Raw genomic sequence first — 13,422 nt, 5'->3', positions numbered from 1 at the left:
TCCCACGGCTGCTGATCGAGAACACTTCTGCCATTACAGAGGATGCACGGATCTAGATCATCTCAGTTTTTCCTTCCTCCTCTTCTTCCCTATCAAAACTATCTATAATTTATTATTATAAATATTTATAATAATTACAAAGATGAATAATAATTCATGGAATTTTAGAATGAAGAGAAAGGAGATCACTAAAAGGAAAAGGCAAGTCATATAGATACCAGTACCCAAAACAGAAGTGCTGCCCAGGAATGAGGTGCTCGGCGGGGCGGGGTCAGGCTGACCAGGCAGCTGAGTCCCAGAGGTGAGCTTGGTCACTGCTGGTGGCACTGTCATCTATGCACTGCAAATCCTTGTCAGTGATGAGCAAAGCATAGACCAAGACCTCTGGGGACACCTGGAGAACGCGGGGAGAGTCACACCTATGCACAACTACCTTCAGAGAGAAATGCTGTCTTCCCGCAATGCCCCATTCTCTGTTCCTCATGCATTTGAGAGCTGCAAAGATGCGGTCTCACACAGCCACCATCAGCTGTGTTTTGGTCCTGGCAGGGAAGGGTCAGCACATTGCCAAGGGGTAATAAGGTTAATGGGTTGGATTCCCAGAAAAGAAAGTTTTAAGCAAATAACCACAAAGCTTCTGACTGCCTTTCAGCACTGTCTTGTGGCGGGGTCTGGGAGATGAACGGGACACAGACGAGAGCGGGCAGCCAGACGTCCGCCTCAGTCCTCAGAGGGGCCGCTGTGTGTGGCAGGGCTGGGGCGCTCTGGGGGGCTGTAAAGCAGTCTCTTGGTGGTTTCATCCTCAGCCTTCAAATCTCACAAATGTGGCTTTCTGAGCACGTCTACAAAACACTGAGCAACACCCCTTCCCGAAAGTGCACTCCAGGTCGAGTCTAATGTGCTCATTTTTATTGGAACCCCCTCTCTCTTCCAGTGCGAAAAGGCCAAAAGAAGAATTTGCGTCTGTGTGCCTGCCACTTGTCACAGTCTTTCCTTTGGAAACAGCTGCCCTGCCCCCGCCAACAGGTGGGAGAGGAGTTTGGCAGTGATTTTCAAGGAGATTCTGTAGCAGAGCGGGCTGGCGTGGAGGAACACCCTCAGGGTGAGGAGCAGACACTGGAGGGGACCCGCCCGCCTGGTGTTGAAACTGACAAGGAGGAGAGGAAGGGCAGAGGAAGGAGAGAAAAGAGGGCTAGCAGCAAGGAATTTCCAGAGTGCTTCCTGCCTCAAGCAAAACAGGAACTGGGAGGGGAGGCATGGAAGAGGGGGCTGGAACAATACGTGAGGAAGAGAGAGGGGCTTCCTTTCTCGGTAGGGGAAGACCCCGGCCCACTGCGAGCGGGCGCTGACAGCTGCCTCCCCCTTGCATGCATGCCTTCTCCCCGAGCTGCGTTGCTAGGGGGTCAGGCGGAGGGACGGAGCACAGCCCACAAAGGCCAATGGATATTTATTCCTTAATTACTGAATGCTTTTAAGAAGCTGGCCACTGTAAATCCCGCATGCGGGGAGCAGGAGGCAGTGGACAAGGATTTATGCTTGTGGGGCAAAGACAAAATAAATATCCCGCCTGACTTCTGATCAATATTATGAGTGTTTTTGCCAACCTGCAGGGTGTTTTATGAGCACAGAGGAACAGAAGAGGATCATTATTAATTAAATAAAGTCAACCATATTAGGCTTATTACTTCTGCAAGTCACAGTTAAATGTGCCCGGCCGCAGGTATGGGGGCTGGCAGATCCCCGGGCAGGTGCAGGCCCCAGGCGGCCCAGGAGAGCGAGGATGTGCCCGGGTACTCTGGCCCCAGCCAGGTTTTCCTGATTCTGCACTGCCCTGTGCAGGCTGGCACAGCCTGTGTTGTTCCAGAAGGGACTGAGGCAAGGGGAGGGCCAGTTACTGGGAGCTGAGCTTAGTCTTGTCCCCAAACCTTCGCCTGAGGTTCGGGTTGAGACTTGGGGCACTCGTGGCTTTGCTGCCACTAGCGCTCCCTGCCTGTTGAGTACCTGACCAGCCTGAGTAGGATAATATTCCTGGATAGAAGTCACAGTGCATATGCAACTTCATTCTTCCAGAGTTTTGAGGCAACCTATGGAGACTGTCCGAGGAATCATGAAAGCCTGCACAAAGGAGATGTGGGACCAGGACAGCAGCCCACAGCAGCCCGGGAGGGAGGATGCGTGAGGCCAGCTAGTGAACCCAGTCAGCTCAGACCCAAGGGTCTGTTTGGTGTCTAGATGTGCCAAGCACTCAGGAAGCACCCAGCACAGAGGAGGAGGGACCCAGGCCTCTCTGGGCAAGGACATGGTTGGCTGTGGGGCCCTGGGCAGCCACCCTCTCCCAGGCTTCAGTTTTCCCTCTGGAGGCTCAATGATTCAAGGCCCGCTGCCTCTGAAGTTTGAGGTTCCGCAGGAGAATCCGCTGGCGGGGGTGGGGCGGGGGGGCGGGGAGCGGGTAAAGAGAGGACAGAAGGCAGCTGCTGCAACCTCGGGAACAGAGAGCTGCCTGCCAGCAAGAGGCCCACACAGCAGGTCCAGACCCTACCCAGGGTGCTCTCTCATTGAGCCTCCGCATAGGATGGCCTTGGCCCAGCTTCCCATGTTGACACATCTGTAAAATGCACCATAGGCCAGGGCAGCCACCCCCTTGTAGACTGCAGCCACCTCCATGGGGCCCAGCACACTCTGTGATACGCAGTTGGGTAAGGAGGCAGCAGGGGTTCTTGGCTTCTCTCTCCTGGGTCCCCATCAGGAAGCCAGACCTTGCCTGGTCCTCTTGACCTACTCGTGCGAGACCTGCAGACCCCATCCTGCTACCACCAGCACCGTGACTTACGCAGGTGGGAAAATGAGCCCATGGCCTGCAGAGAGCCCTGCCCACCAGCTGGCTGTGCGTGACTCCAGCCACCTTCTCCAAATGCATTCATGGGAGCCCAGAATGAAAGAATTGGCTTACGTGAATTCTTGGGTCCCTGGAATCCCAGCATGGCCCCCAGAGCCCACCCTTCTCGAAGCTTTTCACTGCCTACTTGGGATGCCACAAGGCTGGAAGAAGTGCGGTGCCCATCACACAGAGGGCAGGGGCTAGCTGAGTCACGCACACGACAGCCCGGGTGGCACACAGGTGCCCGCCCAGGGGTCCTGAGCCCTGTGCGCTGCCTCAGTGCCTGCACATCAACCCTCCTTAGGCCGGCTCTGGTGAGCTGCATATGGACATCCGCTTCCCACTCAGGCTTGGATGACATGCTAGGAAAGGCCAAGAGAGGCTTGGCCACTGCTGCTCTGCAGATGGACCAATGGTCCTTAGGCTTCAATCAAAGTTCTAAAACCAAGGTCCTCTCCAGCTCCAGCCACACTGATTCCGGTATGTGCTTTGAAATTGGCAAACAAACAGAGCAGACATCCTGATGCCTAGGGCCCCAAAGGCTGCCAGCCAGCCAGCCAAGGGCAGCCAGAAAACAGTGATTTGCTGCAATGCAAGGTGTCCCTGGGAGGGGCAACAGGAGCGCTGGTGTGTGTGTGCTCCGGAAAGTCAGTCGCTGAAGCCCTAACCCCCTGTGTGATGGTGTTTGGTGACAGGACCTCTGGGAGGTGATTAGGTCAGGAGAGTAGACTCCCATGAATGGGATTCTCACTCTTATAAGAAGAGGCACAAGAGGGGCCGGGCACGATGGCTCACGCCTGTAATCCCAGCACTTTGGGAGGCCGAGGAGGGTGGATCATGAGGTCAGGAGATCGAGACCACCCTGGCTAACATGGTGAAACCCCGTCTCTACTAAAAATACAAAAACAAAATCAGCCGGGCACGGTGGCGGGCGCCTGTAGTCCCAGCTACTCGGGAGGCTGAGGTGGGAGAATGGCGTGAACACGGGAGAATGGCGTGAACGCGGGAGAATGGCGTGAACGCGGGAGAATGGCGTGAACGCGGGAGAATGGCGTGAACACGGGAGAATGGCGTGAACCTGGGAGGCGGAGGTTGCAGTGAGCCGAGTTCACGCCACTGCACTCCAGCCTGGGTGACAGAGCGAGACTGTGTCTCAAAAAAAAAAAAAAAAAAAAAAGACACGAGAGATGCCCCTCTCCTCTCTCCTCCACATGAGGACACTGCAAGAGGCATCTGTCTATAAGCCAGGAAGAGGCCCCTCACCAGAAATGAATCAGCCAACACCTTGACCTTGGACTTCCCATTCCTCAGAAGTGTGAGGAATACATTTCTGTTGTGTATTTTGTTACAGCAGGCACAGCTCACAGAGCCTTTGTCTTCCTCTCTGTCCTTGGTCCCCCGCCCCGCCCATCTTTCCCCCTTACCTGGCTATCATGTTAAAACTGAAGTTGACGTAAGACTGTGTGCATGCCGGGTTCTTAAAGTGGGATGTTTTGGATTTTTCCATTCAGACCAATTCACCACTTTGCTCGAATCTAACTGCTTTTCCTTGTAGGTAGCCTGAATGCATGTCTTGCTGGCTTGGAAAGTCAGTCCTGATCTCTGCTTCCCTGGGTGAGGGCCGTGCCTTCTCTCACCGAGACAGACAGAAGGAACTCAGCTTTATCTTCCCACCCAGCAGCCAGGACAGTGTCTCTCCTGATGCTAACCTGCCAGAGTGGAGTTGGTGAAATCCAGTCAGAGCTATGGGCACAGGCTTAGACGGGCATCCACAGCTCTGCTCTGATACCTTGAGGGCTCTGTGCACGCTAGTCCTTTTCTTTTTTTTCCTTGAGACAGAGTCTCGCTCTGTAGCCCAGGCTGCAGTGCAGTGGCATGAACTTGGGCTCACTGCTACCTCCGCCTCCCGGGTCCCGGTTCAAGCGATTCTCCTGCCTGCCTCAGCCTCCCGAGTAGCTGGGATTACAGGCACGCATCACCATGCCCAGCTAATTTTTGTATTTTTGGTAGAGACGGGGTTTCACCATGTTGGCCAGGCTAGACTTGAACTCCTGCCCTTGTGATCCACCCACCTTGGCCTCCCAAAGTGCTGGCATTACAGGCATGAGCCACCACGCCTGGCCTGTGCACGCTTGTCTTTGTAACCCAAGTTGGATTCTCTAAGAGGCCAGAGGGCTGTGGCTTTGTAAGGGATTCTGATGGTGGTCCTGACTCTCACAGCCCTGTGCTCCCAAGGAATCTGAGAAGGGACAAGGATTTTGTGAGGGGCAGACAGCACAGGTGCTGGTCGAGGGGCAGGATCCACCCCTGATGGGGAGTCATTTGATGAGGCTGCAGGATTGAGGTCTCCACCTGTCTAGGAGCACCGCTGGGGGACTTCTCAGCCCCGTGCAGTCAGAGGGCACTGGGGATGGAACAGGATGGAGTGCTGGAGGCTGGACTGCCTTGGGAAACTGGAACTGCCCATGTCAGCCTGGCCTGGTGGCGTATCTCTCACAGCAGCCAACAGGCCTGGCCCTACCAGCGCCCCGGCTGCTGGAGTGGGCCCTCAGCCTCTTCCTGCAGGCCTTTACACAGGCCTCCCGCCTTGCGGGGCTCCTGGGGCAGACCCACTGCCCAAGGCCCCCCACCTAAATGCAAGGGGGAAGTACCTAAGGTTTCACATTGCTGCAGGCCTGGGTTTGAATATTCAATTTCCCTATCTGCAAAAAGGGGATAAAACCCTCCACATCTCAGGGATATAGTAAGGACGCAAGGCGGTTGTGCATGTGGCTGAATGCCTGGGTCAGCCCTTGGTAAACGCACAGGGCAGGGTGGGGACAGGAGCCAGAGAGGATGGCGGGGTGCTTAGAAGGGGCCCAGGAGAGGCTGGGCATGTCGCTCACGCCTGTAATCTCAGCACTTTGGGAGGCCGAGGTTGGTAGATCACGAGGTCAGGAGTTCGAGACCAGCCTGACCAACATGGTGAAACCCCGACTCTACTAAATACACAAATTTAGCCAGGCGTGGTGGTGGGTGCCTATAATCCCAGCTACTTGGGAGGCTGAGGCAGGAGAACTGCTTGAACCCAGGAGGTGGAGGTTACTGTGAGCCGAGACCACGCCATTGCACTCAGGCTCTGGACAACACAGCAAGACTCTGTCTCAGGGGGAAAAAAAAGAAGAAAAGAAAGAAAGAAAGGAAAGAAAGGAAAAAGAGAAAAGAAAGAAAAGAAAGAAAAGAAAAGAAAAAAGAAAGACAAACAAACAAGGGGCCCAGGAGAAAAAGATGGAGCCTGTGCTGAGGTGGGGGGCGGGGAGCGGCCCAGCAGGGTCAGACTGCACAGGCTGTGAACAAAATGAGGACCAGCCAGCCCAGCTGCCCCCTTGGGGGCTAACATGCCCCAAACTGGGTGCTCAGGGCTTGTGACCAATGGGTGGGACCATGCCTTTAGAAACAGCAGAGCTTGGCACCCGGGGTGACTGACCAGTGACCTTGGTGTAGAGATTTTTCCTTTTTCTGGGAGGCAGTGGGCGGAGGTGAGGCCGGAGGATGAACGGGACAGAGGTGCTGGTTTTGGTGAGGGAGACCCCTCCACGACACGTGTGCTGTCTGGAGCAGGGAGGAGGCGCTGTGCAGGGGGCCGAGTCTTCTGGGAGTCACGGTCAGAATGCAGGCCATTAATGGGTCGGGCCCTGGAGATGTGGCACCCAGGAGGCCAGGCCTGGGGGTGGGGGATGGGCAGAAACCCCGGAGGGGAGGGGATAGGCAGAGCCAAGAGGTGGGGCGGGGGCTTGCAGTGGGAGAACAGAAAGCAATTTTGAAGTCTTTTAACACAATGACTTTTGAAAAAAAAGTTACACTATTAGTGAAAGGCAAAACATCCAGAATGTTCCAGAAGCAGCCGAGATATTTTTATTTTTAGTATTTCCCCACCATTTTCTAATCTGTTGTAAAACAACACAACAAAACACGGGACGTTTACAGGAAAAATCGCCAGTGACACCCCCTTAACTCACAAAGTCTCATTGTGTCTCTGAGCCCCTTCCTGCCATTCTCCACTTGCAGACGTGTTTTACCCACTCGGCATTTAACACAGGCACTTTTATTATTCTGCTCAAAGGAAGTTTTCTTTCTTTCTTTTTTTTTTTTTTAAACAGAGTCTCACTCTGTCGCCCAGGCTGGAGTGCAATGACGCGATCTCAGCTCACTGCAACCTCTGCATCCCGGGTTCAAGTGATTCTCCTGCCTCAGTCTCCTGAGTAGCTGGGATTACAGGCATGAGCCACCACACCTGGCTTTTTTTTTTTTTGAGATGGAGTCTTGCTCTGTCGCCCAGGCTGGAGTGCAGTGGCGCGATCTCGCCTCAATGCAAGCTCCGCCTCCTGGGTTCACGCCATTCTCCTGCCTCTGCCTCCTGAGTGGCTCGGACCACAGGTGCCCGCCACCACGCCCGGCTAATTTTTTGTATTTTTAGTAGAGACGGGGTTTCACCATGTTAGCCAGGATGGTCTCGATCTGCTGACCTCGTGATCCACCCGCCTTGGCCTCCCAAAGTGCTGGGCATAAGCCACCGTGCCCGGCCTAATTTTTGTATTTTTAGTAGAGACGGGGTTTCACCATGTTGGCCAGGCTGGTCTCAAACTCCTGGCCTCAAGAGATCTGCCTGCCTCAGCCTCCCAAATTGCTGGGATTATAGGCATGAGCCACCGGGCCCAGCCTCAAAGGAAGTTTTATAAGGGAAGATTGTGAATTCATTTGGAAACTGCGTGTGAGTATGTTTGCACAGAAACATAGCTAAGCCATGCTAGTCACACACAGAGTGGAAGTTTCTGTACTTCACCATTAGAAAAAATGTGAACTACTGTTTTAAAGCATAAATCCCGATAAATGTGCACCCAGCGAGACGGAGCCCGAGCCAGCGGGGTGAGGCCGTCCTAGACTCCGCGTAACGTGGCATGAAGCCCACGGCAGCTCTTCTGGTGCAGCCGCCATCACAGCGAATTCTGTTCACCATAACAGCGGCTGATGTGATCGGCTTTGGAACATATCGCATCATAAACAGATAAGGGAAGAGAAATGGCCCTTTTCCTTCGCTCGGGATCCCGTAAAGTGGATGTAAGCCCTCGCTGTACGTGCACCGACGCCCTTTAAACACCAGAGAGAGGAACAGCCAAGGCTCTTCTCACATGGAAGAGGCGGGGACAGGCCGGAGTGACTGCAGAGGGCCCAGGACAGGCCGGTGGCTTCTCAGGGACTTGCTGGCTAAGTGGTTGTCAAACCTGAGAAAGAGAAGGTCGCAGGCTATGACACGGCGACACGTTCAGAAAAAGCTGCAGAGAACTCCAAGTAGGCTTCCAATAAAAACTGCCAAGTGGCTTTAAGAACTGCGGCCTGTGGTAATATTATTGTTTAAAGACATAGGACTATTGCTTTGGAACAATAAGGAGTCTTCTTAATGTGGTATACCTTTTAATCTGCTTGCGGTGGGGGATCACAACAGTTCCAACGGCCAAAAAAAACAGTACCAACAACAGAGATTTTAAGAGAGGACAGGCATGGGAGTGGGGAATAACCAAAGGGAAACACATTGAAAATCAATTTGGATTTTGACTTTTTTCAAAATATGAAAACATGGAAACATGCTGAAAGAAACTGATGGAATGAGGGGCCTGGGTCTGCGGACCCCTGTGTCAGCCTAGCTGATGCTCACATTCTTTGCAGTGGGGTTGCCCTGCATGAAGCCACTCACTCCAGCCAAGATGAATTCCATCCAGGGTAATGACAACTGAAATTTTATTACAGACTGGATGGTGTTTCCAGAGAAAATCCAACAAATGCACAACAGTTGGCTTTTCTTTCTCAACTAATTTTTTTTTTTTTCTTGAGAGGGAATCTTACTGTGTTGCCCAGGGTGGAGTGCAGTGACACGATCTCGGCTCACTGCAGCCTCCGCTTCCTGGGCTTAAGCGATCCTCCTGCCTCAGCCTCCCAAGTAGTTGGGACAATGTGTGTGCACCACACCACGTCTGGCTAATCTTTTTTGTATTTTTAGTAGAGACGAGGTTTCACCATGTTGGCCAGGCTGATCTTGAACTCCTGATCTCAAGTGATCTGCCCACCTCGGCCACCCAAAGTGCTGGGAACGCAGGTGTGAGCCACTGCATCTGGCCTCAACTAATCTTAACCTGAAAAACAATAAAAATATCAGAGTCAAATCTATACACCCACTAGGTTTTTTTTCCCCCTAAGTTTGGCTGTGTAGCTGGGAAGCTGATGAGAATGATTCATCATGAATACATAAATTAATTCTCCAGAGTAAGGAAAGCATTATTATTTAACAAGCTAAGTGAAATTCTTTCATTAAAATCACCAAACCTATCACTAATGGGATCAGGAGGCAGAAACTGGTCAGATGTTTTATTTTCTACAATCGACACAGAGTTTAACTTGCTCAATGTCACTGACTTTGATAATGCAAAATCAAAACTCTCTGCTGAGCTTCTTGGTGAGAAAGGAACCTTAGAAGAGGGGCACGGAGGGGGCCTCAGGGGTCTGCTAGTCCAACGCTGGCTGCATGGGTGTGGATCTCTACGGTTGCAAAGGCCCAGTGCTCAGAAGGGGCCCATGCTCGGTTCTGCTCTTACCATCTTGAAATTCTTTTTTATTGTTTTTTGAGATGGAGTCTTGCTCTATTGCTCAGGCTGGAGTGCAGTGGCCTGATCTCGGCTCACTGGAACCTCTGCCTCCCGGGTTCAACCAATTCTCCTGTCTTAGCCTCCTGGGTAGCTGGGATTACAGGCACATGCCACCATGCTTGGGTAATTTTTGTATTTTTAGTAGAGATGGGGTTTCACCATATTGGTTAAGCTGGTCTCGAACTCCTGACCTCAGGTGATCCACCTGTCTCAGCCTCCCACAGTGCTGGGCTTACAGGTGTGAGCCACTGCGCCCAGCCTCAAATTCTTGATAATAATTGAAATGGGCCTCAAATTCTCTAGCTGATCCTGGAGAGCCCAGCTGCTTTCAAGTGTCAGTTGGTGGCAAAGATATCACCAAATCCTCTGAGAAACAATAAAAAACCATATAGTGAGGTTTTCAGAAAGCCAGTTTTGAATCTGTAGGGCAATTCTGATGTTACGGCCTCCCTATGATAAAATGTCCTTTTTTTGAAAGGATGGTGACAGTAAATGACTTATTTAATGTCCTGAATGCTGCAAAATTAAGAACCAAGCACTATATTTCTTTCTTTTTTTTTTTTTTTGAGGCGGAGTCTCGCTCTGTCGCCCAGGCTGGAGTGCAGTGGTGTGATCTCGGCTCACTGCAACCTCCTCCTCCTGGGTTCATGCCATTCTCCTGCCTCAGCCTCCCGAGTAGCTGGGACTACAGGTGCTCGCCACCACGCCCAGCTAATTTTTTTGTATTTTTAAAGCAGAGATGGGGTTTCACCCTGTTAGTCAGGATAGTCTCAATCTCCTGACCTCATGATCCGCCTCCCTCGGCCTCCCAAAGTGCTGGGATTACAGGCGTGAGCCACCGCACCTGGCCCCAAGCACCCTATTTCTATTCCCCAAATATATTTTGAAACCTGATGTAACTGGGAAGTCCCCCCGCCCCACCCTGTCCCTCCTTGCAGTGAAGTCCTTGCCCAGCAGCCTACCTGCTGGCTCCCCTGCTGGGGAGGTGGGGCTAGTCTGCTCCTAGGACTAGCCTCCTTCCTCTAGTCCTTACATCACTAGGATGTAAGGATCTAGTCCTTACGCACTAGGATGTTTGGAGGCCTTTAGAAAGGGCTTTTAGGGCCAGGTGGGCTCACACCTGTCATCCCAGCACTTGGGGAGGCTAAGACGGCAAGATCACTCGAAGCCAAGAGTTTGAAATCAGCCTGGTCAATATGAGACCTTGTTTCTATAAAAATTAAAAAAAATTAGCTGGGTATGGTGGTGCATGCCTGTAGTCCCAGCTACTGGGGAGGCTGACGCAGGGGGATCGCTTGAGCCCAGCAGCGGGAAGTGGCAGTGACCTATGTTTGTGGCACTGCACTCCAGCCTGGGCAACAGAGCAAGACCCTGTTTCTCAAAAAAAAAAAAAAAAAAAAGAAAAAGAAAAAAAGATTTCATCAAGTCAGCCAACATTTTAATTTAATTAATTTATTTTTGCTATAGAGTCTTGCTGCGTCACCCAGGCTGGATTGCAGTGGTGCAATCTTGGCTCACTGGGACCGCCGCCTCCTGGGTTGAAGTGATTCTCGTGTCTCTGCCTCCCTGGTAGCTGGGATTACAGGCGTGCACCACCATGCCCGGCTGATTTTTTATTTTTAGCAAAGATGAAGTTTCATCATGTTGCTCAGGCTGGTCTTGAACTGACCTCATGTGTTCCCTGTCAGCCTCCCAAAGTGCTGGGATTACAGGTGTGAGCCCCTGCACCTGGCCCAACAATATTTTAAATGAATAAAACGTTCAGAATCTGAAAAACCGGTATGACGGTTCAGCGTGGAATTAGTGTATAGTCCAGCAATCCCACTTCTAGGTATATACCCAAAAGAATCGAAAGCAGGGACTGAAATAGACATTTGTATGTCCACATTCACAGCAGCATTATTCACAATAGCTAAAATGTGGAAGAAACAGAAGTGTTCATTGACAAAAGTTTAGATAAGCAAAATGTGCTCTATCCACACAATGGAATAGTACTCAGCCTTCTTAAAGGCTGCATATTCTAATATTCAGGGACAGAAATTCTAATATCTGCTACAACATGATGAGCCTTGAGGACACTCTGCTAGTGAAGTAAGTCAGGCACAAAAGACACATACTATAAGATTCCACTCACATGAGGTGCCGGGAGTCGGGAGTCGTCATTTCATAGAGAAGGAGAGTAGAATGGTGGGGGCCAGGGGCCAGGGGAAGTGGGAGTTTGTATTTAATAGGTAAAAAGTTTCAGTTTGGGGTAATGGAAAAGTTCTGGAGATGGATGGTCGTGATGGTTGCGCAGCAGTGTCAATGTACTGAGCACCACTGAACAACCCACTTAAAATTGGCTAAGATGTCCTGACCATGTGATCCACCTACCTTGGCCTCCCAAAGTGCCAGCATTACAGGCGTGAGACACCGCGCCTGGCTGAGACCAGCCTGGCCAACATGGAGAAACCCCATCTCTACTAAAATACAAAAACTTAGCTGGGCGTGGTGGCACATGCCTGTAGTTCCAGCTACTCAGTAGGCTGAGGTAGGGGAATCACTTGAACCCAGGAGGCAAAGGTTGCAGTGAGCCGAGATCGCGCCACTGCACTCCAGCCTGGCGACAGAGCAAGACTCCATCTCAAAAAAAAAAAAGAAAAAAAAAAAAAGGTTAGGATGACAAATTTTATGTTATGTATATTTCATGACAGTTAAAAAATCCAGAATCTGGGTGCTCCTTTGCTCCCTCAGACAGACACCACTGTGTGAGTCTCTCGAGTTGCAAGCCCACATTTTGAAGGCACACATTATTATAGCCAAAGAACTTAAAATTAATACATTTTTACCTATCATGGGTTTGGATCATAATCCTAAAAAAGACACAATTCTAAACACCATAATCCCAAATGCTGAAAAAAGTAAAGCACTGTACTATAAAAACTTATTTAAGATTTGATGGACTTTGCAGGAGGAAATAGGTTTCACTTGAATCCCAAACTATAAGGACAGATTTGGAATTGGTGCCATCAAGGCTTCTGAAAGTGAATTTCAGGATACTACCAATAAAGTTTGTTTTTTTCCATTCAGCTCAATGCATTTGGTAAAAAAGTCAGATGAACGGATTGGCCATGTGATACGGCAAGGATGAAACTTCAGTTTAAAAGTGCATCATTTGGCCCGGCAGGGTGGCTCACGCCTGTAATCCCAGCACTTTGGGAGGCCGAGGTGAATCACTTGAGGTCGGGAGCTCGAGACCAGCCTGGCCAACATGGTGAAACTCCATTTCTACTAAAAAAATACAAAAAATTAGCTGGGTGTGGTGGTGGGCACCTGTAATCCCAGCTACTCAGGAGGCCGAGGCAGAAGAATCACTTGAACCGGGGAGGCAGAGGTTGCAGTGAGATGAGATCATGCCACTGCACTCCAGCCTGGGTGACAAGAGCGAGACTCTGTCCCCAAAAAATAAAAAATAAATAAAAAATAAAACTGCATCATTTGTCTGCACTGGCATTCCATCTAACTGATGACATTCCAGAAGCTTTTTTTTTTTTTTGAGATGGAGTCTCACTCTGTCCCCAAGGCTGGAGTGCAGTGGTGCAATCTTGGCTCACTGCAACCTCTGCCTCTCAGGTTCAAGGGATTCTCTTGCCTCAGCTTCCCAAGTAGTTGGGATTATGGGTGCACACCACCATGCCCAGCTAATTTTTGTATTTTTAGTAGAGATGGGTGTTTCACTATGTTGGCCAGGCTGGTCTCGAACTTGTGACCTCAGGGATTCCCCCGCCTTGGCCTCCAGAAGTGCTGGGATTACAGGCGTGAGCCACTGCGCCTGGCTGACATTCCAGGAGCTTTTAATGAGAAGAGCCACATTTGTGTGAAGAAGCC

The 13,422-nt window shown here is 51.0% G+C and overlaps 1 protein-coding gene across 16 annotated transcripts in view; it reads right to left on the bottom strand.

Annotated features, from left to right (window-relative positions):
* AGAP1 (ArfGAP with GTPase domain, ankyrin repeat and PH domain 1) overlaps nucleotides 1-13,422 on the bottom strand; it is a 641,254-nt gene that overhangs the window by 22,163 nt on the left and 605,669 nt on the right. Inside the window, exon 19 of one of the 16 annotated variants that reach the window (XM_054679586.2) lies at nucleotides 6,750-9,045. The exons of the other annotated variants lie outside the window; for them this stretch is intronic. Coding sequence (XP_054535561.1) covers nucleotides 8,841-9,045 — 205 coding nt within the window. The 3' untranslated portion in view covers nucleotides 6,750-8,840. Of the gene's footprint in view, nucleotides 1-6,749; nucleotides 9,046-13,422 lie in introns of those variants that run through there. 16 annotated transcript variants of the gene reach the window in all.

The sequence above is a fragment of the Pan troglodytes genome, chromosome 13 (assembly GCF_028858775.2).
Source record: "Pan troglodytes isolate AG18354 chromosome 13, NHGRI_mPanTro3-v2.0_pri, whole genome shotgun sequence".
Classification (NCBI taxonomy): Eukaryota; Metazoa; Chordata; class Mammalia; order Primates; family Hominidae; genus Pan; species Pan troglodytes.
Note: the sequence above shows the minus strand (reverse complement) of the source record. Positions and strands in the feature narration are given on the sequence as shown.